Source organism: Bubalus bubalis, chromosome 7, assembly GCF_019923935.1.
Source record: "Bubalus bubalis isolate 160015118507 breed Murrah chromosome 7, NDDB_SH_1, whole genome shotgun sequence".
Taxonomy (NCBI): Eukaryota; Metazoa; Chordata; class Mammalia; order Artiodactyla; family Bovidae; genus Bubalus; species Bubalus bubalis.
Genome location: NC_059163.1, coordinates 26,451,276 through 26,475,288, shown reverse-complemented (window position 1 = coordinate 26,475,288; position 24,013 = coordinate 26,451,276). Strand labels below are relative to the sequence as shown.

Here is a 24,013-nt window from a genome sequence, read left to right as displayed (position 1 = left end):
AACTACTCCACATCTGCCCTTCTGTGAATTGCCTTTACACATTTGCCTGTATTTCAATTGGGGTTTTAGGGGTCAAAATGTAGCACTTCTTTGTAAGATACAAATATTTAGAACAAAAATCAGTGCTGTTTGCAAATTCACAATTTTCTAAAATCACTTGACTACTAACAAATGGCTTCCGTTTTCTTTTGCTATACAAAATTTTTGTTAGTCAATTTTGTTTTACAGTTTCTGGTTTTCTGGCTACATGTCTCTTCAATCCCTAGGTTGTTCATGTAGCTTCATAAATTTCTTAAGAGTTAAGTCTTTAATACCCCTTGTTTTTGTATATGGGCTTCCCTGGTGGCTCAGATGGTAAAGAATCGGCCTGCAGTGCGGGAGATCGGGGTTTGATCCTTGGGTTGGGAAGATCCCTTGGAGGACAGCATGGCAATCCACTCCAGTATTCTTGCCTGGAGAATCCCCGAGGACAGAAGAACCTGGAGCTAACTGGTACATGGTGTGATACAGTGGTCAAATTTTCCAGATGGACAGACAATTACTAGCATTATTAACTAAACCCAGTGAATTGAAATATCACCTTTTTCATATTAAGATACAATGTGCATCTATTTCTGGATTCTCTATTCTGTTCTGTGGATCTTTATGTCTAATCTTACACCAAGCCCATGTTAATTTGATTACAAGAACTTTAAATAGTTTCTAAAATTTGATAAAGCAAGTCCGCTACATTATTTCTTGTTTGTTTTCCTGAATCTATTCTCAAAAGTTATCCTTACTTATGTACTGAAAGATTTTAATCAGTTTGTTTAAAGCTGTAATTCACTCTTAAAATTTATAAAGTAGATATTTTCTCATCTGAGAATATGGTTTAATCTATCTGCGAAAACGTTAATTCAGATTGTATATTTTCCTCACAAATTTATTCCTAAGTATTTTACAGTTTTTTCATGATAATGAATGGAATACTCTTATTTCCTTTAATAGTATAAAGAAACACTGATTTTTAAAACACTGATTTTAAAACACTAACACTGATTTAGTATAAAGAAACACTAAAAATCTCATATTTAGCCATCTTACCACATTCTATTATTTATTTCCTTGGGTTTTCTAGATACACAGTCATATCATCAGCAAAGAGATAATCTCTTTTCATTGTTTTATACTAGTTTAATTACCCTGCTTATTTACAAAAACTTACATATTTTCCTTCCATGTGTTGCTAGGATAAATTATGTTCATAGATCCTGTTATAGAACCAACCTTCCATTCCTGAAATTAACCTTAGTCAAAGTATATTCCTTTAAGAAAAAAATTACATTCCTTTAGAATTTGATAATAGCTGGATTCTCTTATATTTCACTTAGGTTTTCTGCACTTGTTTTCTTTGGTCAGATTTACTGAGTTATAATCCACATACAACAAAATTCACCCTTTTTAGGAGTACAGTTCTATGTATTTAGATGAACACAGGTTACCCATCACCATAATCAAGATATAGAACATTTCCATCACCCAAAAAGTTCCCTCCTGCTCCTTGTAGTCTCCTCTCCTTTACTGCCGCTCCTAGCAACTACTGATCTATTACATACCTGTCGCTGTGCCTTTTGCATGATATCATATAAATGGAATAATATATAGCCTTTCAGTCTGGTTTGTCTTACTTAGTATAATCTGCACCTCTATTAGAATTATCTGTTTATAAATTTTTATTTGGGGGTACTAAAAACTGATGTAAAATGCTGCAGCTGCTCTGGAAAAATAATTTGGTTATTGAAAAGGTTGAACACAGAGGTACACATTACCAAGCAATTGCCAACCTTGGCTTATGTATCCCAAGAGAAACAAAAGCATGTATCCACATAAACACTTGTACACAAGTGTTAATAGTAACATTCAGAATAGCCAAAAAAGTTTAAACAACCAAAATGTTCATAGATTGATGAAGAGATAAAATCTGTTAATCATACAATGAAATATTATTCAGCAATAAAAAGGAAGTACTGTTACATGCTACAACATGAATGAACACTGAAAATATTATTCTGAGAAAGCCAGTCAAAAAATACCACATATTTTATGATTTCATTTACAAGAAGCGTTAAAAAATAGGCAAATCCATAAAAATGCAAAGTTGTTGCCTACGGCTAGGGGGTTTAGGATGAAATGGGGAGTTGCTGCTTATGGGTATTGTGTTTTTTTTAATTTAGAGTGATGCAAATGTTCTAAAACTTGATTGTGGTGATGGTTGTACAAAGTTGTGAATATACTAAAAATCAATTAAATAGGTGAATTGTATGGTATATGATTATATCTCAAACTGTTAAAAAAAAAACAGCTATATTTTTCTTTTTGTCTGAAATAAAGTAACTTTAGAATTAGCTCATTAATGTTTAGACAAATGAATCTATTTGACCTTTGTGCTTTTTCCGCTGTTGGATCTTTAATAACTTTCCCAATTGCTTCTATGGTGTTTGTCTATTTAAGATTTTTTTTCTGTAGGTCAATTTAAATAATTTCCATTTTGCTAGAAAATCATCTAACATCTAAATTTATTGCTTTGAATTCCACTGTAGTATTTTCTTATTTTCTTGTGAATGTATGTGGTATTATCTCCTTTCTTACTTCTAATTTTTCTTTTCTGTCTTTAGGCTCATGAGATGAGTCTTTTTTTCCTTCTTCAGATTCATATTTAGCCATTTTAATGGTCTTTTTAAAGAAACAGCTCTTCAACTTATTCTACTATGATTGTTTTCTGCTTCAATCATTCCACATCATCTTTATTTCCCTCTTACTGGTTCCTTTTGGCTTATCTTGATAATATTTTTCCTTGAGTACTAAGTTCTCTATTTTTTGCATCTTGTATCTTTAAAAAATGAAGTTTTTTAAGGCTATAAATTTCCATCCAAATTTCTGCTATATAATGTTTGTTTTCATGATAATTTCAATTTCATGATAAATTTCAAGTTGGTATTCATTCTTTTATTTCCTTGTTAATTTGCAAGTTCTTCTGTTGCTTTTCATTCATTAATGGTTATACTTGCTATTTTTATGAAAACAAGATATTAATGATCTGATGCATATTTTTGCTACATCATAAAGATGATTCATTTTCTCACTGCTTTCCTCCTACCCTCTCAATAAAATGCAAGTTTTAGAATATTTTCACTTTCTTCACCCAATCCTCTCCAGAGATCTAACCTCAGTTATAAGTTTTAATGAGAAAGTTTGGTACTTTCAGACTATTATTATTTCCTTTTAGTCTTTTTTTTTTCTATTGCAAAAATCCATATTTAGCACTTCCATCATGTATATAGTCTTATAAATGTTGAAAAAAAAAAAATCCAAATCACTACCTGTAGAGTTCTGTGGGAAAGGTCCATAAGTTTCCTCTTGTATTGTGCAATTTTGGCCATGGTTGTAGTTTGATTCTTCTGTAATTCACCAATATCTTCGGATATTATCTGTTTAAAACAATTTTTTAAGGTAAATAAAGTAGCACAACTATTAAGTTTACTACACACAAAAGATGAGCCTGAGATTCATCTCTCAAAATATAAACTCCTTTAAATCTACTTTTGTATTTCTTCCACTTTTGTACATCCAGAAGTTAAAACGTACCATTCAAAAATTTCTTTAGAGCTCCAGGAACTTTAGTGATGAGGCAAAGTGTATAGAATAATAAAACATATTCTTCTGAAGTAACTAAGGAATTTGAATACTATGGAACAGAGCCAACAACCAGGCCATGAAAAGTATAAAAGTTAAGATCTATAAAGTGACATGCAGGAGCCTTAAGAGACAATTAAATCTAACTACTTGAAGAAAGTATAGTATACACTGCTTAGTCGCTCAGTTGTGTCTGACTGTTTGCGACCCTATGGACTGTAGCCCGTCAGCACCTCTGTCCATGGGGATTCTCCAGGCAAGCATACTGGAGTGGGTTGCCATGCCCTCCTCCAGGGCATCTTCCCAACCCAGGGATCAAACCCAAGTTTCCTGCATTGCAGGTGGCTTCTTTACTGTCTGAGCCACCAAGGAAGTCCTGTATAGTATATGGTCCGATAGTAAGTTTAACAGAATACTATGGAGAGATAGGCTCAGAGTGGAGGGAGAAAGGAAGGATATTAATTACACAACTGAGACATTTTTATATCTCTGCAGATATTTAATTTGTTCTTTGCTTGGCCTAAAATCCTACTGTTCTACCTTAACCTTACAGAATTAGTTAAAATCCTAGTTCATTTAAGATTCCTGATCAAAATTAAGCCCATTATGATTGTTCCTATCATAATTAATCATTCTGTGACACTGGCTTATATTGAGATGTTATAAGTAAGAGTGTAAGAAGATTGTACAAGACATATTTTAGCATGTTTACCTACACATGTCACCTTTTAAGGAAACTTCAATGCCAGGCCATGTTGAAGGGACACAATTAGGTGACCAAATTTTATGTAACCCAGGCACCCTCTCCATCCCAATTTTGAAAAGTTTGCAGGGCTTCTAGACAACAAGAGTAATTATTATTCTATAGCAGCAGTAGTAATAAAAAATAGAAATGTTACCACTCAAAGTATTTATTGACAAACACTAAAACAATCTAGAAATTAACCAAGAAAAAATGCCTACAATTTTTAAAATTTATTTTAAAACTATTACAAAAGACACAAGAGACTTCAATGAGAAAAGGAACATGTTCATGATGGAATAACTTAATATTACTAAGATTCAATTATATATTTAATGCAATTCCAACTAAAATTCTAGCATTCTGACAAACTCAATTCTAAAACTGTTATAGAAGGATGAAGATCCATAAAGAGCTTTAAAAGTGTGAGAAGAACAAAGGCTGGAGATCCACTCTACCACATATCTTTAAAATATACTGCAAAGCTGTAAGAGTAAAAAAAATGTGAAACTGATTTAAGAACAGACTATATCACATATATATGGAAACTTGGTTTGGTAAATGCTTTGATAAATCATTGAGGAAAGTATCTGTGTTTTGTGGATAACACTGGAAAAAATAAGCTACTATTTAGAGAAAGTTCATATCATATAGTATATAAAGTGAATTCCATGAGGACAGAAGACTCAACTGTGAAAGGTTAAACTCTACAATAATAGAAAAAAACCTGCAGACTCTAAAGACCTTGAATGAGGAATGATTTCTTAAGAAAATTCCCCCAAAATAAGACAAGGCCAAAAAAAACAATGGCTATCATTACATTAAAATTAAGATTTTCATAAACAAGACCCTACTTATCGCACAGGGAACTGTATTTAATATCCTGCAATACACCAAAATGGAAAAGAATATGAAAAAGAATATATATATAAATATATATAAAAAAAAGGAATCACTTTGCTGTACAGGAGAAATTAACACAGCATTGTAAATAACAACAAAATAAAACTCTTCAACTATGGACACTACAGACAGAATTAGCAGAGAAATAAGAAAAGTAGGAAATTTTAAAAATGTTAGACGATGGATTAAAATCTGGAATAAAAGATGAACTCCTGAAATTCAAAAAGAAAAGATATGCAGTCCATCAGAAAAACAGGCAAACAATATGAACAATTTTGATCTAGACCAAATGACTAGATACATGCTGCTCTCTCTTTCCTGTTGAAGACAGATGTAAAATGAACAGAATGCATGGGCAACCATCTGAGGACTCTGAATTTGAAGTACCACTGAACTAGCGGTGAGTTTACCATAATTTTGCCCTCAGTTTGGTTTCAACACAGCCCTAAACCTAGAAGTGGCCATCATGCTGATAACTCCAAGAAAACCTATTACCTCTGGTGCAAGGAGATACATTATGGTATACAGAGAAGAGTTTCTCACTTTTAACACTATTAATTTGGGCCAGATAATTCTTCATTGCAGTGGTACTGTTCTGTCCACTGTAGGATGTTTATCAGAATCCTGGCTTCTACCTGCTAGATAACTGTTGCACACACCACCATCATGACCATAACCACCACCCTCGCCCAGCTGTAACAACCGAACAAGTGTCTGGATACTGCCAAATGTGTCCCGGGGGACAAAATCATCACCACACACCCCAATAAGATCTAACACTCAACCAATTACTAAAACAAATGATAGGTGAAATGACAATAAATTAAAAACAGAATACTAAAAAATGTCCAAATAACCCAGAAGAAAAGAGAGGAAAGAAAAACAGAGCAAACAGTTAACAGTAAGATTCCAGGCCTAAGTCTAAATTTTATGCTATCTACAAAAAACTTACTTCAAACATGATAAAGGTAAGTTAAAAGGATGGAAAAGATACAAAATCACTAGTCAAAAGAAAGCTAGAGTGGCTTTATGTGATATCAGAGAAAGCTGACTTCCAAGCAAAGATAATTGCTAAGCATAAAGAGGAACATTATGGTGTATGCCAAGAAAATATAACAATCCTAGATACATACGTACCTAACAGCAAACCTGAAAGGAGAAAAAGACAAATCTATAACTACAGCCGGAGACTTCAACTCTCCTCTTAAAACAGAACTTGTAGGGCTTCCCTGGTGGTTCACTGGTTAAGAATCCGCTTGCCAATGCAGGAGACATGGGTTTGATCCCTGATCTGAAAAGATCCCACATTCCACGGAGTGACCAAGACTGTGCCCCACAACTGTTAAGCCTGTGCACCGCAGGAGAAGCCACTGCAATGAGAAGTCCACATACTGCAAAACTAGAGTAGCCCTCGCTCTCTACAACTGGAGAACGCCATGTAGCAGTGAAGACTCAGCACATCCAAAAATAAACAATCAGTAGAAAAATCAACAAGAACTTAGAAGAACTGAGCAATGTATCAAATGGATCTCACTGACACCAACAGAAGACTCCAAGAACAGCAGAACACACATTCTTTTCATAGGCCTATGGGTTAAAACCTTTACAAAGTTAAAAGAACTGAAATCATAACAAAAGTTCTCTGACAATAACAGAGTTAGACTAGATAACAACAGAATAAAAGGAAAATCTCCAAACACTTAAACCACAATAGTCAAATAGAACCATCAAAGGAAATAAAAAATATGGCACCTCCCTGGTGGTCCAATGATTAAGACTCCGAGCTCCCAATGCAGGGGGCCTGGGTTCAATCCCTGGTCAGGGAACTAGGTCCCACGTGATGCAACTAAGAGTTCACACGTGCTAAAGATCACATGTGCCTCAAGGAAGGTGGAAGATCCCGTGTGCCGCAACTGGGGCCCAACACAGACAAATTAAATTAAAAAAAATTTTTAATGAATCAAAGATGACAAATACAACATTATCAAAATTTTGGGGATTCAGGTAAAGCAGTACTTAGAAGAAAATTAATAGCATCAAATGCCTTTATTAGAAGTCTCAATACCCTAAGCTGCTACCTTAAGAAACCAGAAAAAGAAGAGAAAAATAAACCCAAAGCAAGTAGAATAAAGGAAATGGTTAAGAGCCAAAATTTATAAAACTGTAAACAGAAAACTAGAAAAAAAAAAAAAGTAAAACCAAGAACTTGCTCTTCGAAAAGATCAATAAAATTGACAAACTTCTAGCAAAACTGACAAAAATAAGCACAAATAATAGCTTCTTTGTCCTTACTTTCAAGAACTTTGGTCACACCCCATTTATAGTACTATGCACAACTCATTTTAAAAGTGATGCCAATAAATTCAGTATACCTAGTCTAAGATAATCAGTCTGATTTCTGGTGTTGACCATAGGGTGATGTCCATGTGTAGAGTCTTCTCTTGTGTTGTTGGAAAAGGGTGTTTGCTATGACCAGTGCGTTCTGGCAACTCTATTAGCCTTTGCCCTGCTTCATTCCGTATTCCAAGGCCAAATTTGCCTGTTACTCCAGGTGTTTCTTGACTTCCTACTTTTGCATTCCAGTCCCCTATAATGAAAAGGACATCTTTTTTGGCTGTTAGTTCTAAAAGGTCTTGTAGGTCTTCATAGAACTGTTCCACTTCAGCTTCTTCAGAGTTACTGGTTAGGGCATAGACTTGTATCACTGTGATACTGAATGGTTTGCCTTGGAAATGAACAGAGATCATTCTGTTGTTTTTGAGATTGCATCCAAGTACTGCATTTCGGACTCTTTTGTTGACCATGATGGCTACTCCATTTCTTCTAAGGGATTCCCACCCACAGTAGTAGATATAATGGTCATCTGAATTAAATTCACCCATTCCAGTCCATTTGAGTTCGCTGATTCCTCGAATGTCAACGTTCACTCTTGCCATCTCCTGTTTGACCACTTCCAATTTGCCTTGATTCATGGACCTGACATTCCAGGTTCCTATGCAATACTGCTCTTTACAGCATCGGACCTTGCTTCTATCACCAGTCACATCCACAACTGGATATGTTTTTGCTTTGGCTCCATCCGTTCATTCTTTCTGGAGTTATTTCTCCACTGATCTCCAGTAGCATATTGGGCACCTACCGACCTGGGGAGTTCCTCTTTCAGTATCCTATCATTTTGCCTTTTCATACTGTTCATGGGGTTCTCAAGGCAAGAATACTAAAGTGGTTTGCCATTCTGTTCTCCAGCCAAAGATGGAGAAGCTCTATACAGTCAGCAAAAACAAGACTGGGAGCTTACTGTGGCTCAGATCATGAACTCCTTGTTGCCAAATTCAGACTTAAATTGAAGAAAGTAGGGAAAACCACTAGACCATTCAGGTATGACCTAAATCAAATCCCTTATGATTATACAGTGGAAGTGAGAAGATTTAAGGGACTAGATTTGATACACAGAGTGCCTGATGAACTGTGGATGGAGGTTCATGACACTGTACAGGAGACAGGGACCAAGACCATCTCCATGGAAAAGAAATGCGAAAAAGCAAAATGGCTGTCTGAGGAGGCCTTACAAATAGCTATGAAATGAAGAGAAGCAGAAAGCAAAGGAGAAAAGGAAAGATATTCCCATTTGAATGCAGAGTTCCAAAGAATAGCAAGGAGAGATAAGAAAGCCTTCCTCAGGGATCAATCCAAAGATATAGAGGAAAACAACAGAAAGGGAAAGACTAGAGATCTCTTCAAGAAAATCAGAGATACCAAGGGAACATTTCATGCAAAGATGGGCTCGATAAAGGACAGAAATGGTATGGGCCTAATAGAAGCAGAAGATATTAAGAACAGGTGGCCAAGAATACACAGAAGAACTATACAAAAAAGATCTTCATGGCCCAGATAATCACAATGGTGTGATCACTCACCTGGAGCCAGACATCCTGGAATGTGAAGTCAAGTGGGCCTTAGGAAGCATCACTATGAACAAAGCTAGCGGAGGTGATGGAATTCCAGTTGAGCTATTTCAAATCCTGAAAGATGATGCTGTGAAAGTGCTGCACTCAATATGCCAGCAAATTTGGAAAACTCAGCAGTGGCCACAGGACTGGAAAAGGTCACTTTTCATTCCAATCCCAAAGAAAGGCAACGCCAAAGAATGCTCAAACTACCGCACAATTGCACTCATCTCACACACTAGTCAAGTAATGCTCAAAATTCTCCAAGCCAGGCTTCAGCAATACGTGAACCATGAACTTCCAGATGTTCAAGTTGGTTTTAGAAAAGGCAGAAGAACCAGAGATCAAATTGCCAACATCTGCTGGATCATGGAAAAAGCAAGAGAGTTCCTGAAAAAACATCTATTTTTGCTTTATTGACTCTATGGAAAATTCTGAAAGAGATGGGAATACCAGACCACCTGACCTCCCTCTTGAGAAATTTGTATGCAGGTCAGGAAGCAACAGTTAAAACTGGACATGGAACAACAGACTGGCTCCATATAGGAAAAGGAGTACGTTAAGGCTGTATATTGTCACCCTGCTTATTTAACTTCTATACAGAGTACATCATGAGAAACGCTGGGCTGGAAGAAGCACAAGCTGGAATCAAGATTGCCGGGAGAAATATCAATAACCTCAGATATGCAGATGACACCACCCTTATGGCAGAAAGTGAAGAGGAACTAAAAAGCCTCTTGATGAAAGTGAAAGAGGAGAGTGAAAAAGTTGGCTTAAAGCTCAACATTCATAAAACTAAGATTATGGCATCTGGTCCCATCACTATATGGGAAATAGATGGGCCAACAGTGGAAACAGTGTCAGACTTTATTTTTCTGGGCTCCCAAATCACTGCAGATGGTGACTGCAGCCATGAAATTAAAAGATGCTTACTCCTTGGAAGGAAAGTTATGACCAACCTAGATAGCATATTCAAAAGCAGAGACATTACTTTGCCAACAAATGTCCGTCTAGTCAAGGCTGTGATTTTTCCAGTGGTCATGTATGGATCTAAGAGTTGGACTGTGAAGAAAGGTGAGCACCGAAGAATTGATGCTTTTGAATTGTGGTGTTGGAGAAGACTCGTGAGAGTCCCTTGGACTGCAAGGAGATCCAACCAGTCCATCCTAAAGGAGACCAGTCCTGGGTGTTCATTGGAAGGACTGATGCTGAGGCTGAAACTCCAGTACTTTGGCCACCTCATGCGAAGAGTTGCCTCATTGGAAAAGACCCTGATGCTGGGAGGGATTGGGGGCAGGAGGAAAAGGGGACGACAGAGGATGAGATGGCTGGAGGGCATCACCGACTTGATGTACCTGAGTTTGGGTGAACTCCAGGAGTTGGGATGGACAGGGAGGCCTGGTGTGCTGCAATTCATGGGGTTGCGAAGAGTCAGACATGACTGAGCGACTGAACTGAACTGACGGAGTCTAAGACAAGGCCTGGGTATCATGTAACATTCAAAAACCATGTTGGAATTTTTAGCCAGAGAAAATACTAAGAAGAAAAAATGATCATGATGTTCAAATATCTATAGGGATGTCATAGAAACATAGTGGTTACCTACAAAGCAAGCCTGAGAAAATGGATATAAATTATAGTAAGACAGATTTTGAGTCATTGTAAGAAAGAGAACCAGCATCAATCAGAGCGAGCTGACAAAGAAATGGGTTGCTTCATAAAACAGAAGCGCTTCATTACTCAAATAGTGTCTGAATGAATATCTAATTAGGAGTTCCACATAAGAGGACTTGGAAGTGACCTCTAGAACCTTTAAGCATTTGATTACAAAAGTCTACTTTAAAAATGTTAAGATTTAAGCATTCAGTAATTTAAAATTTGCTTCGTTAACCTATGATTATAATGTACTATGACAACACAATCATAATTGTAGCCCTCATTTTTATAAGGCCCCATAAATAAAAGTGTTTAATAAAATAATCTTTTCAATTCCAGCCAAAGAATCAATAAGTCTATTTGCTAAAGTCAACAATTCTAAACTCATTGTTAAATCAGATTTACATGATTTTTGGAGGTTCTATAAATAAATAAGTTGTGTAAAAGTATAATTGTTAATTTGTAGTATACACTATACGGTTTCTCGTAAGACAAAACAGTAACTAAAACACATGGTAAGAACCAAGGTCTGTAACCCCTCTACTACTCCTAGGCCCAGAGAACGAAGCTAGATCCTTACATCTAATCTGGTCTGATGCTGCTTAGTCATCTGATCTTGAACCTTCAGTCTTCGAAGAAGTTCTTTGAAACCCACCATTGGTACAGGAATTAACCTGAAGAAACACAAATGGTCAATTTTCAGACCAAAGCCTATATTATTACGAAATACAAGGTTTTCATAATAACATTCCTATAATTTACATTTCTAGGGTTAAAAGGCAGATCTATGACTATGAAATCAAGTGTTACACCACAGAAATTTCATCCAACCTGATTTTATGAGTGAGGAAATACAGTGTGGTAAAAAACTGCAGTATTAAATGCAAATATATAATTAAGAGCACTATGACTCAGATTTTAATCTTTTCACCGCACAATGCGGCCTGATTATAATCAACATTCTTTAAAAAAGAATGAAAAGGTAGATAAACTCACTTTAAATGTAAGAATTATAGTTAACAGCTTGCATCTGCTTCCCTGGTAGTAAATATTAGTCTGTATAAAAAAACAAGATGAAAATACACTTACTTTTCAGAATCAGGGTTATCCACCTTGGCTTGTTCCCAGATAATAGGATCAACACCTACCATAAAAAAGAAATATTTTTTCTAAAAGGAACTATTTCCCATTTTTATAATATTTGTATGGGAAAGGCCCTCCTAAAGTGAGACACAAAACCTAAAATCTATAATGAAAAATGATTGCCAAATATGACCACAACAAGAACAAAAAATTGTTTTGTAAGATACAGATTAAAAAAAAAAAAAAAGTACCTCAAAAACAAGTATCTATAATAGGATAATAGATTAATCTCCAGAATATAGGAAAAGCTCCTCTAAATCACAAAGACAAAAAATTAAATAGAAAATGGGCAAAGAACATGAATAGGTAATTCACAAATATTATAAATGTGGCTAATATACAAAAAGCTGGTCAACTTTAGTAATAGGGAAATGCAAATGAAAGTATTAACTTTTTGCCAAAAGAGTGAAAAAATTAAAAAGACTGATTATCTCCATTGTTGGCAAAAATAGAGCAGAATGAGAAAACATTAGAAAAATAAAAAATGTGAGGAAAAGTAGCACACTCCTATTATGAATGTAAATGGCTGAACTTGCTCTGGAGGGCAATTTGGCAGTACCTAACAACAATACATGAAGTACTGCCGACCCTCTGATATCTGCAGAGGGTGGGGTTCAGGACCCACCCCACTCCCTGCAGATGCTCAAGTCCCTTGTAAGAAAGGGTACAGTATTAATAATATTTGCATATAACCTACACCCATCCTCCCATACACTTTAAATCACTTGTGGGTTACTTGTAATACCTAATACAATGAAATGCTATGAAAATAGCTGCCAAGGTGCAGCAATTCAAGTTTTGTTTTTTTGGAGCTTCCTAAAATTTATTTCCTGTTTTGGACCTGTGGTTAGTTGAAGGTGCAGATGTGGAGCCCCCGGATACAGAGGGCTGACTGTATACATAATCTGGACTTGAAAATTTCACTACCAGGAGTCTATTCTTAAAAAAAATACACTGCTGTGCATTTTAAGACAACTTTACAAGGAGGTTAACTGTTACATAGTTTATAATAGTGCAAAGGTAGAAATAGCCTAGAGGTTAAATACAGTAAGGTACATCCACAGTATTCCACGCAGTTTTTTAAAAAGAGTAAGATTTATCTTTATGTACTGACATGGAAAGCATTAACGAATACTATAAGCAGAAAGGCAGGTTGTAGTAAATGTGTAGTTCAGAATTCCTTTTTCAAGGACTTTATATATAAATATAGACAGAAATGCTTACATTAAAATCACAGATAAAGGATTGATAAAGTTCAGTAAGTTATTAATAGTAGTTACTTCTGCGGAAGAGAGGTAAAGATCTGTCACTCAGTCAATTGAGATATGCCATCTGGAATCTTTTACATGAGAACACATTCAGGTTTTACCTGAATACTCAGTTGTAAGTAAGACATAAGCTAAACAAAAATAAAATATTAAGACTGAATTATCTTTGGGTAGGTGGATTATGGGCTATTTTCCTTTAGTTCATCACTGCCCAACAAAATTTCTAACAAACATAATTAGCTATACAATACAAAAAATTAAATAAATGAATAAGTACAATAAGAACATTCAAACCTATGTCCCAAATAAGCAGATGTGATAGGCTGACACTGGTTTCATTAACATTAATAACTAAGCAACAGCTCCCCAAATAGAGGAAGCATGTATTTCCAAACTTTTCATTTCCTCAACCCCATGACTCTGGAGACATACCAGCAGGAGGATTCTGTAAAAGCTGTTTGATCTGTGCAGGAGAAAGCTCTGTTCTAGTCATAGAAAGGGTTACACCAAGTTGCTGCAATTGTGTTTTAATATTGGTTTGTTCAAAATGGGCATACAATGTTGTAGCTGGAACTCTTCTTGAAGTACCATTTGGAGAACGCTCAACAACATAAATGACAACTTCTGTCCTGGGGGAAAGATAACCAAGTTATAAAATACGGAGCATACAACTCACAGCCACAAATATTAACGCAGTATGTGACTTTAGAAGGGTGCTAGCTGAATTCAGAAATGAGAGAGACAAATAAGATATTATCTGTAAAGGTATGTTTAGCTGCAAGTCCTATTTTAATTTTTTTTCCCCACCAGAATCAAGAAGTACTTTGGAGATTCTGTTGAAACTTAATAGTTGCTTCATTGCAGTTTATAGAACAAAAAGTAAAATCTGATTTCAGTTACTATATCTAACTAATAATTCTTCTAACCCAAAATATTCTAAAGCAAATGTCTTGCCACTAAGTATGACAATTATATACAGGACAAGGGAAGTTGATATTTATCCATGAATGAACATGAACAGTAATCAGTTAAAACATTGCAGTAACATCTTTGTGGCCCCTGATCTGCACACAGCCACGATTATGTTTCCTCCTATTTCTAAATGAAAAATCAAAGAAATTATTAGCATCTAATGAAACCCAAGATTAAGAAAAAGACTTTTAAATAAATGTTTCTATAAATACTGAAGAATCACTAGCTAAGAAATAACATTCTGCTTTGAGATTTAATTTGTGCTTTAACAACAAAAACACTGTTTTTGTTGTATTGATCACTCTTTTTGAGCCAAGGTACACAGAAACAAATAGAACATTTAATGTATACTTACTGATCATCTGGCAATGTTTTAATACCCTCTACATTTACAGTAAGGGTCTGGTTTCCTCCCAAAACTTTATGCAATGATTCTACCAATTGCTGTTGCTGGCTTCGAATATCTGTTTCTTTTTTGTTGAAAACTAAAACCACTAGCCCATCTTCATCTTTATTATTGGGCATGCAACTATAACCTACAGCCTGTGGAATGACAAAACAATATCAAAAACATGTACAGATCTCAAATCAAGTGTTTAATATTAACAGTTTACTATCTGCTAAAATGGGAAAAATAGCTTAATGTCTGGTAACAAAGGAACTATGTAATGATTCCCTCCGCCACTCTGTGCCCTAGGAGGTCACAAGATTACAAAGAGAAACTTTCTTACCCAAGAATAACATAGAGAGTAAAATTAAAATTTTCTCTCCTACAGAGTAACTAAATAGCTTTCTCCGCTGAAAACTGATACCCAATGTTGGGTGTTTCTGAACACTGTGGAAACAACTCTGCATGCCCTAAAAATGGCTGCCAAAGTCATGGATCAAATGTAACTTACTTTTTACTATCTATCTGACTCATGAAATTTAAGCAAAGTTTAAAGACATATAAAGAAATTATTTACTAAATAAATACTTTTAAAGTACCATAATAATACCATCAACTTATAAATGCTACAAAGAATGTCTACATTATTTTATGGTTTCATGTAATATAGAACAGGTTAGCTGTTTACATAATTTATTAAATATGACAAACTATACTTTTTTAGAATTACTCTTTTAGACAGAAGTCTTTTTTCTCTTTTGTCATCATTTATAATGTAATTTTTAAAAAATCTAAACTCACTTTAGACTACTTCATTATGCATTTTACCATATGTATATTAATATAGCAATTATAAAAAAATTAAATTGTTATATTCAACCTATGTCTACTACATATCTCTTAATATTAAATTTTCAACTATATACACTCAAAAGACATACTTTCTTTTTGCAGAGAGATGAGATAGAGATATTCTCTAACAAGATAGGTTGGTCCCTTTTTGTTGTTTAGCCATGTTCAAAGGTCTAATTTTCAGCCTTGCAATTCTAAACACCAGCTTATATACACAATAATTAGGTTTAAGAGGCTGACATAGGCCAACAAAACTTGAAGAATATGGGAATATGTAATGATTCTTTCCACCAATCTGTGCTCTAAGGTCACATAATTATAAAGAGAAACTTTCTTACCCAGGAACAACATTAACCTAGGGAGCGAAATTAAAATTTCCTTGGATTGCCACGTAAACTGAATTGTAATATGCTAATTTTTTATGAAAAATACATCACCAAACTGACCTAATACTCTCACTGACTGAGGAGCAGAATGTCTAAGAAGTTAAATTCAAACAAGAAAGTTGTTTGGTAGGCATGGAATCAGAACAAAGAAAATGGACCATATTGTTGTAATGGCTTTCACATCCAGCTAAATTCTAGTTTTGGGTCTCTCCTTTACAGGTGCCAAGCAGACCATTTAACATTTTTTTCCTGTTAAAAACGACACTCTAGTCACACTTTTCTTCAGTCATATCCTAGCCATCTCAATCACACATACATAAGAAATTACTCAATTTTATCTCAATTTCATATTTCTGTACTTTTAAAACCAAAGTGTTGTTACTGTACCATGTTCAACGAGTGCTAAAAAAAAAAAACCAAGCAATTGTTTCCTTAGTATTATTTTAACCCAAACATCACATTCTCTCATACACTCTTCAAGTGATGATCAAAAGCAGTATCAATACCTTAAACCGGCAAAAGGGATTTTCTAGTGTGAATTCTACGGGTGGAATGTTATTGTTGAAATATCCTTTTCCTGTTCCCCAGAAGGCTTGTAGTTGATTCCATTTTGCCAAAATAGCATCTCTTTCATCTCCCAGTAGTGTTGGAGCAGAAAGGGCACTTGCAGTATTTATCAGCTGGTTGGACTGGGCAGGAGCTTGTGTAGGCTGACTGAAGAGACCACCTAATGCTAAAAATTTACCCCCAAATTAGTTTTTTTTTTTTTTTTTAAATCAATCAATTCAGATGCTAGATACAGTTAGCAGAATAAAGCCCACCACCTCACCCCAAAAGATCCACATCTTAATCCCCAGAACCTGTAAATATGTTACCTTGCACAGAGAAAGGGACTTTGCAGATATGATTCAATTAATTAAGCTGAGACCATCCTGGATTATCAGAGTGAGTTCAACATAATATAAGCATCCTTAAAAGGGAAGAGGAAGGTCAGAGTCAAAGTGAGATTTGCAGATGCTATACTGCTAGCTTTGAAGATGGGAAAAGGAGCTATAAGCCAAGAAATGTGGACTCCAGAAGCTGGACAAGGCAAGGGAATGGATTGTCTCCCAGAGCCTCCAGATGTAATGCAGTCTTCTCAGTGCCTTGATTTTAGCTCAGTGAAACTTTTTTCTGGTTTTCTGATCTCCAGAACTGTAAAGTAGTATGTTTTAAGTTATAAAGCTTGTGACATTTAGCTACGGCAATAATAGAAAACTAATATGCTAGGACAATCTTTATAATGTCAAAGTGGCATGTCTAATATCACCTTAATGCAACCAGTTCCATTAGACACAAATTAGATTCATGAATTAATACTAGACCCACACCAAAAAAAGGTTAAAGTCTGTGAAGTTGCAGAATTATTTTTTAAAACAACATTTACTACTGATATATTTATATAATATATACAAATTGGAGGACACAAAATAAGCAAAAAGAATAATTATATCAATGTCATGTAATATCAGCTTAATAAACAATTTCATTTTCTTAGTGCAAAGAAATATATAGTGAAAAAAAATCAACAAATGGACAAATCCTAAGCTAAAGCTTTAGCTGGCTGTGTAACTTGAGACAAGTCACTTACCCCGTGTTACAATTTAAAGAAGGGCTGAGTTGTTAGATCAGTATTTCCAGAGTGCAAGATAAGGAAATAACCTTGGTACATGAAACTATAGATGTCAAGCAATAGTGGAATCACTAAATGAAGTAAATCATATAACAAAAACTTCTTTTAATTAATTATATATATAATTGTCATCTCATGTCATCTGCTTATCTCACTTTTTAACAAAGGGGCGAACAAATCTAAGACTCAAGAGCTTAAGCAAAGGTATCAAGCTAGAATTCACACTATTATATTTTCTGTGGACTTAAGTTCAATTATTATTTCTTTATAGCAAGTGATACTGGTTTTCCATTTGTAGCAGTAGTATTAACTTTTCTTTCAAAATAAACACATTTAATGTTTAAAAGTAAATTGATTTAAAGAAAATTATTTAACAAGAATACAAATAGTATGTAGATAAAAGAAAAATCATGAATACCAAAATGACCCAAGTTTTAGGACCACTATATTGGATGACATTTAAGTTTTCCTTCAGCTCTAAAGATTTTAAGTACCACAAGGCCAGTGGGCCTTCTACAGGGCTAAAGAGAGGCTGCTGTTACCCTCCACATGAGTATTATTAATTCCCAAATGGGCATTTATGAAAATGGTAAAGAAGTGGACTAGAAGCCAGAAGACTTGAATACTGATTTACTATAAGCTCACTCTGTAGCCTCTAACAAAAAATCCCTAGGCATTATCACCCTCAGTTTTTAAGTAAGATTAGCAAACTATCATCTGTACTAATCTACACTTTACATTGGATTCCAACCACACTAGTCTACTCAGAGTGCACTAGCGAGTAGGCATTTGAGAAACACAAATAACAAAATCTAATAGATTCTTTGAAAGCCTTACCATATTAGACTTCTCACACCATTCTATCTTTTCAGGGCAGGGCCCTCATGCTCTTGAAAATCTTCCGCTTTCATGGAATACATATCCTCCTTGAAAAACTATTCTCGCTTAGATTTCCTGACAATATAGTCTCCTGGTTTTATATATTATACACATATGTTAATACATACTTTCATTTATTCTTGCACCATGTATTCATGCAACAAGTATTTACTGAATACTTCCTAAGTGTCAGACAGAGAGGCAAAAACTAAGGATATGGTGGTAAACAAGACTGGTTCTTTAAACAAACTGAGCATATCGAACAAATACTCACAGTTGTGATAAGTGCCTCAAAGAAGTAGAGGCCCTGAGAGTCCTAAATGAGGGAGCTAATCAAGCCTCGGGCAGGAGGATCAAGAGAAGGCTACTCCATTAGAACTTCAGCTAAGGTCTAAAAGAAGTAGTCAGCCAGGCCAGGGGTAGCAGCAAAGAATAACAGCATATGCAAATCTATGTGTCAAAGAAGAGGGGAAAATGAGCTGGCAAAAGGAATATGGACTACTAAACAACAGGGTAGGAGAAAAAAAAGATCAGACTATCACTGAAGCTGAGGGCTCACACAGGCCAAAAATGTGACAATCTCAGCATCAAAAAGAATAATGAATGTAACCAACTCAAACATATCCAATTTATTAATCTCATGCATTCAAAATGATAATTTTTAAAAGTAAAAGTAAAAAATTTAGAAAACTCTCAACTCCTTGGATACCACTGGAAATAATCAAGAACCAAAAACTTCTTACAAATAATATCAATTAAAAAGAAAGAATTTATTATGCCTTTCCTATACAAATTCTATTTCAGGGTGACCAAGCAGTCTTGTGGGGAAAAGGGATAAAGAAAAACTCCTTTTACAGAAGAATTTCAGTGTGGAAGACAGGGCAGAATTAGAAAGTCACCATTCTGCAACTCCTAATAAAGTAACTGATTGAGGCAATGACCATCAGTTAATGAGCGCATTAGGTTAAGAATGATGGGGAACTTTATAGATCAGCTCTCACCACCTGAACCAACCGGTCAATCTCAGCATCTCGAAAGGAGACAGCCTCTTAACAGGAAGCACACAGCACCACCTGCAGAGTATTCATGCTAAAAAGTCAAACTTAATTTTTATTACCTAAAAGCTAACTTCATTCACCAGAAATATGGGGCATCAAGTTAAATGATTCTACAAGGAAACAAAGAAATGTAGAATAGGGGATATTTCACAGCACAACTGGTTCAATTTCTTCAACAATTCATGAGCCAGGTTAAAAAAAAAAAAAAAGAAACCTTAAGTAAGAAGCTATCTATACTAAGAAGAATTCTCTATACTAACAGACATAACAAGAAAGTAAATGTGTAACTTTGGACCATGATTTCAACAAGCCAACTGAAGAAAACTTTACTGAGACATAAGGGGAAATCTGATTAAGAATTGGGTATTAGATGATACCAAGGAGTTGTGAGTTGGAATGACTCCATGGTTTTAAAGAGAAAAGTACAGTAAAGCAGTAAAATAGGGGTGAAATGATATGTTTGGGGTTTGCTTTAAAGTACTTCAGCAATTAAAAAAAAAAAAGACGAGGAGGGAGGAGACAGAGAAAGCAAATGTGGTAGATTCTGATTTTTGTTCAATTTATTTGGTAGACCATGGGGTCATTTTACTATTCTATTTTTGTATGTTAGACTTTTTCACAATTTAAGAACAGTGGATGTTCAGTGGATCTGAGAGATTAATGACCTTAATTACTTGATTGGGGTTCCCTGACGGCTCAGATGGCAAAGAATCTGCCTGCAATGTGGGAGACCAGGGTTCTATCGCTGGGTTAGGAAGATCCCCTGGAAAAGGGGATATAATACCCACTCCAGTATTATTGCCTGAAGAATTCTGTGGACAGAGGAACCTGGTGGGTTACAGTCCAGGAGGTTGCAAAGAGTCAGACACAACTGATCAACTAACACACACACTTGAATGGGTAAAGAAAGAATTTAGAAACCAAACAGTGTAGTCTAAGAGGTAACGAAGATAGCAGCAGGGGAATCCCATTCTTTTACATCTGTTCCAAGTAGATTATGAAGGGGAGAAAAGAGTGATAGGCAGCAATAGCTGAAGTGAGATGTGAAATAAAAGTTGTTTTGTTTTCACTGTTAAAAGAAAAAAAAGAAATTTCAGACTGTTTAAATGTGGATGAGAATAATCCTTGGATAGAGAAGCTGAAGACTTTTTTTGGTGGGGAGTAAGAGGTGGAATGGGGCAAGGGGTTGCTGGGAAAAATAATCCACAGCACAAGGGGCCCCAGAAGGTGGGAGGATATGAGATCCAAAGCACAGGCACAAAGAGAAAAGAATGGATACAGAGGGAGATAAACCAGGTTTGGCAATGGGCAGCTGAAGGAATTACAATGAGGGCTTCTGTTTTCTCTCTGAAGTAGAGGTCGAGGCCATCTGCTAAAAGTGAGAACAGAGAATTTGAGATTTGAAGAGAATCAAGGTTGAAAATAACTTACAGAAAGCAGGAGAATAATCTGAAAATAGAAACCTCACAGGATTACCAAGCAATGTTGAGGGCCCAACTTGGGTTGGTGATGAACAATTTGGAGGTACTATTCAATCTCCTGTACTGTATGATTTTTTCAAGCAGTATCTAAATAGATACCGGGCTTACACAGGCTTCATGTTGTTCTTTCAGGGAAACGTGATACAAGGATAAGAAAGTTTAGCATCTTGGTAAGAGTGACTGAAATGGAAGGACTAGGACTCTTAAGCTAGTTAGAAAGAACAGTGAAGGAGCTGATTAAGTGTAGAAAGTGTCAGTGGTCTAAACATCAAAACAAGGTCTAAAAACAGCTATGTTGAAAGTACCTGACAAGGTAGGCTTAAAGAGCAAAGGTTGTGGGATGTTTACATTAGTGAATTATGGAATTAGAACAGTTTCAGATGTTGCCAAAGTCCAAGGTAAGAATTGTGGCTAAAGTGAAATGGAGGTCTTCGGACTAAAACGTTGGTATGACTGTCTGAGTACATACGTACGTGGATGCTAAAATAACTCAGATTGACAGCACAAGTCGAAAAGCAAAACTCAGAAGAAGAAGATAGCGCTAGGTGGGGTCCAACTCTTGCGATCCCATAAATTATAGCCTGCCCGGTTCCCCTGTCCATGGGATTCTCCAGGCAAGAATACTGGAGTGGGTTGCCATTTCCTTCTCCAGGGGAACTTCCTGATCCAGGAATTGAACCCAGGTCTCCTGCACTGCAGGCAGATGCTTTACTGACTGAGCCATTCAACAAAACTCAGAGCCAGCTGCCAAAGAGTTCAATGAATAAGAAGTACTGTCCAGGAACTCAGCAGATAACCGAGATTAGGCATATCAGAAGCAGTGTAATCAGACAGCAAGCACCTTATACGAACAGGAGTTTTTAAAAAATGAGGCAAAGTTTCACAATCTTTGCAGAGTAAACTCAAACTCCTTGCAACAGCAGGTCCCAAATTCACCACACTGTGCCAGGCATTCATGCCTTTGTCAATGTTAGTCTCCCTGCCTAGAATACCCTTTTCTGACTTTATCCAGCCATCTAAGTCCCTTAAGAGTCGCCTTTTCCTCTACATTCCAAAGCACTTTGTATGGTGTATTTTAGTGCTTTCACACATATATTTTTTATAACTGAATGTTTATTAGACAATCTAATTGAAAGTTTGTTACTCTATCTCCTTATAGACTATGAGCAACCTTATAAACCCAGTATATATACCCTATATACCCAGAGTCTTGACATAACAACACACACTTAGAGGAGAATGAGCCTTTTCCATTCTGAAAATGAACAGCACCAGATTCAAACTCCCATTTTTCCAAAGACAAGTAAGTGTAACTATAACAACATAGTTGAAGAGACTTCATGCCAAGAAACAAAGAAAAAACTTCATTTTTCCTTTCTTCTTCTTAACTATTTGGATTTCCATCTAACTTCCTATTGTTGCAGGAGGAGAGTAAGAAAGATATATTACTTTATTGTAACACAAGAATGAAAAATTCTATTTTCTTCATTTTATTGGTTAATAATTCTTGAAATTCATGTTTAATAAGTTACTAAGCTTCCATGACTGAGTAGGGTGAATTCTAGCCAATCAATCAAGTCACCTAAGAAAAATGAAACAGAAGTGATTTTAGGAGGTAGCGAACTGCAGAAAAGCAAACGGGGCATTACAGAGGAAGTCAAGGAACCTGAATCTGTTTTCCGGTACAACATCTCAGAAGACGTATGGACAAGGCACAATTCTCTCAGTTATCTCTCTCCATCTATAAAATGGAGGTAATAAGAGTTCTATTTCATAGAGTTCTTGTGATAATTAAACATACTAATCCATACAAGATAAAAGGCTTCCCTGGTGGCTCAGTTGTAAAGAATTTGCTTACAATGCAGGAGACCTAGGTTCAATCCCTGGGTCAGGAAGATTTCCTGGAGAAAGGAATGGCTACCCACTCCAGTATCCTTGCTTGGAGAATTTCATGGACAGAGGAGCCTGGTGGGCTACAGTCCATGGGGTCGCAAAGAGTCGGACACAACTGAGCGACTAAGCATATAAGCATACATACATACATACAAGATAACCCTGGAACATACTGCCACACCAGCTAGTAAGGAAGTTATCAAAGACTAATTCTACACATGTACCAACATGACTTGGGAACCAACCTGAAGAGGCTTACACTGGCTGAAGATGGAACAATTTAAACATCAATATGGAAAATAGCAATGGACTGAAAAATATCAAATAATTGAAATACTTCAGTTCCTGATATTTAAAAAAAAGGTTACCTTTGGAGAAGAATAGGGAACCAAATCTTTATTTTGAAAGTTAGGAATAAAGGGAAATAATTATTCAAATAGGATGAGGAGAAGTTTCTCTTTACAGAAGTATTTCAACAAATAAAGGGAAAAGGAAGCACACAGTTGGAATGCCATTTGGCAACCCCTAATGAATTAATGGATCTTGGTAATCATCACCAATGGCCGCTGGTAACATCACAAATAGAGACAATCAGACATTATATGCCTCTTGATAAAAAAAAATACAACACTCTTTATAAAGTAGGCTTGCAAACAAAAAACTTAATGATCAATATAAATAACCCCTTAGATCCTACCCAATTTACAAGAAATACAGAGGACAAAGGTATGTTAACTATACAAATGGAATGCAATCATAAAGTCTTGACTGTCAACTTCTACAGGACAAATGATCTGATTTCATCAACAAATTGAAAAATAAAAAAGAAAACTAAAAAGGGGGACTTTACAGAGATTTAAGACAAATCAAAGTGAACAATACTGTTCACACACTTGAGTAACAAAACCATAAAGAAAAGTAAGGAAGTGATCAACATAAAAGGCAAAACTATTTCCTCTGATGGGGAAACGACTAGGAGACTGTGGAGGGTTTCTGAAGTGGCTGGTTAGGGTCCACCTCCTGACATGGGCAGTGGTTACAAAGGGCATTCATCTTATAAACAATTCGTGAAGCTGTATTTCTGTACAGCTTTACATACCT

General features: G+C 35.7%; 1 protein-coding gene across 1 annotated transcript in view; it reads right to left on the bottom strand.

The window, feature by feature from the left end:
- The window catches only part of NUP54 (nucleoporin 54), a 32,374-nt gene that overhangs the window by 4,006 nt on the left and 4,355 nt on the right, over nucleotides 1-24,013 (bottom strand). The window contains exons 4-9 of the mRNA XM_006079162.3: nucleotides 16,436-16,662; nucleotides 14,659-14,846; nucleotides 13,764-13,960; nucleotides 12,010-12,064; nucleotides 11,501-11,594; nucleotides 3,360-3,467 (exon numbers count right to left, since the gene is read on the bottom strand). Of these exons, the coding sequence (XP_006079224.1) occupies nucleotides 3,360-3,467; nucleotides 11,501-11,594; nucleotides 12,010-12,064; nucleotides 13,764-13,960; nucleotides 14,659-14,846; nucleotides 16,436-16,662 (869 nt within the window). The remainder of the gene's footprint in view (nucleotides 1-3,359; nucleotides 3,468-11,500; nucleotides 11,595-12,009; nucleotides 12,065-13,763; nucleotides 13,961-14,658; nucleotides 14,847-16,435; nucleotides 16,663-24,013) is intronic.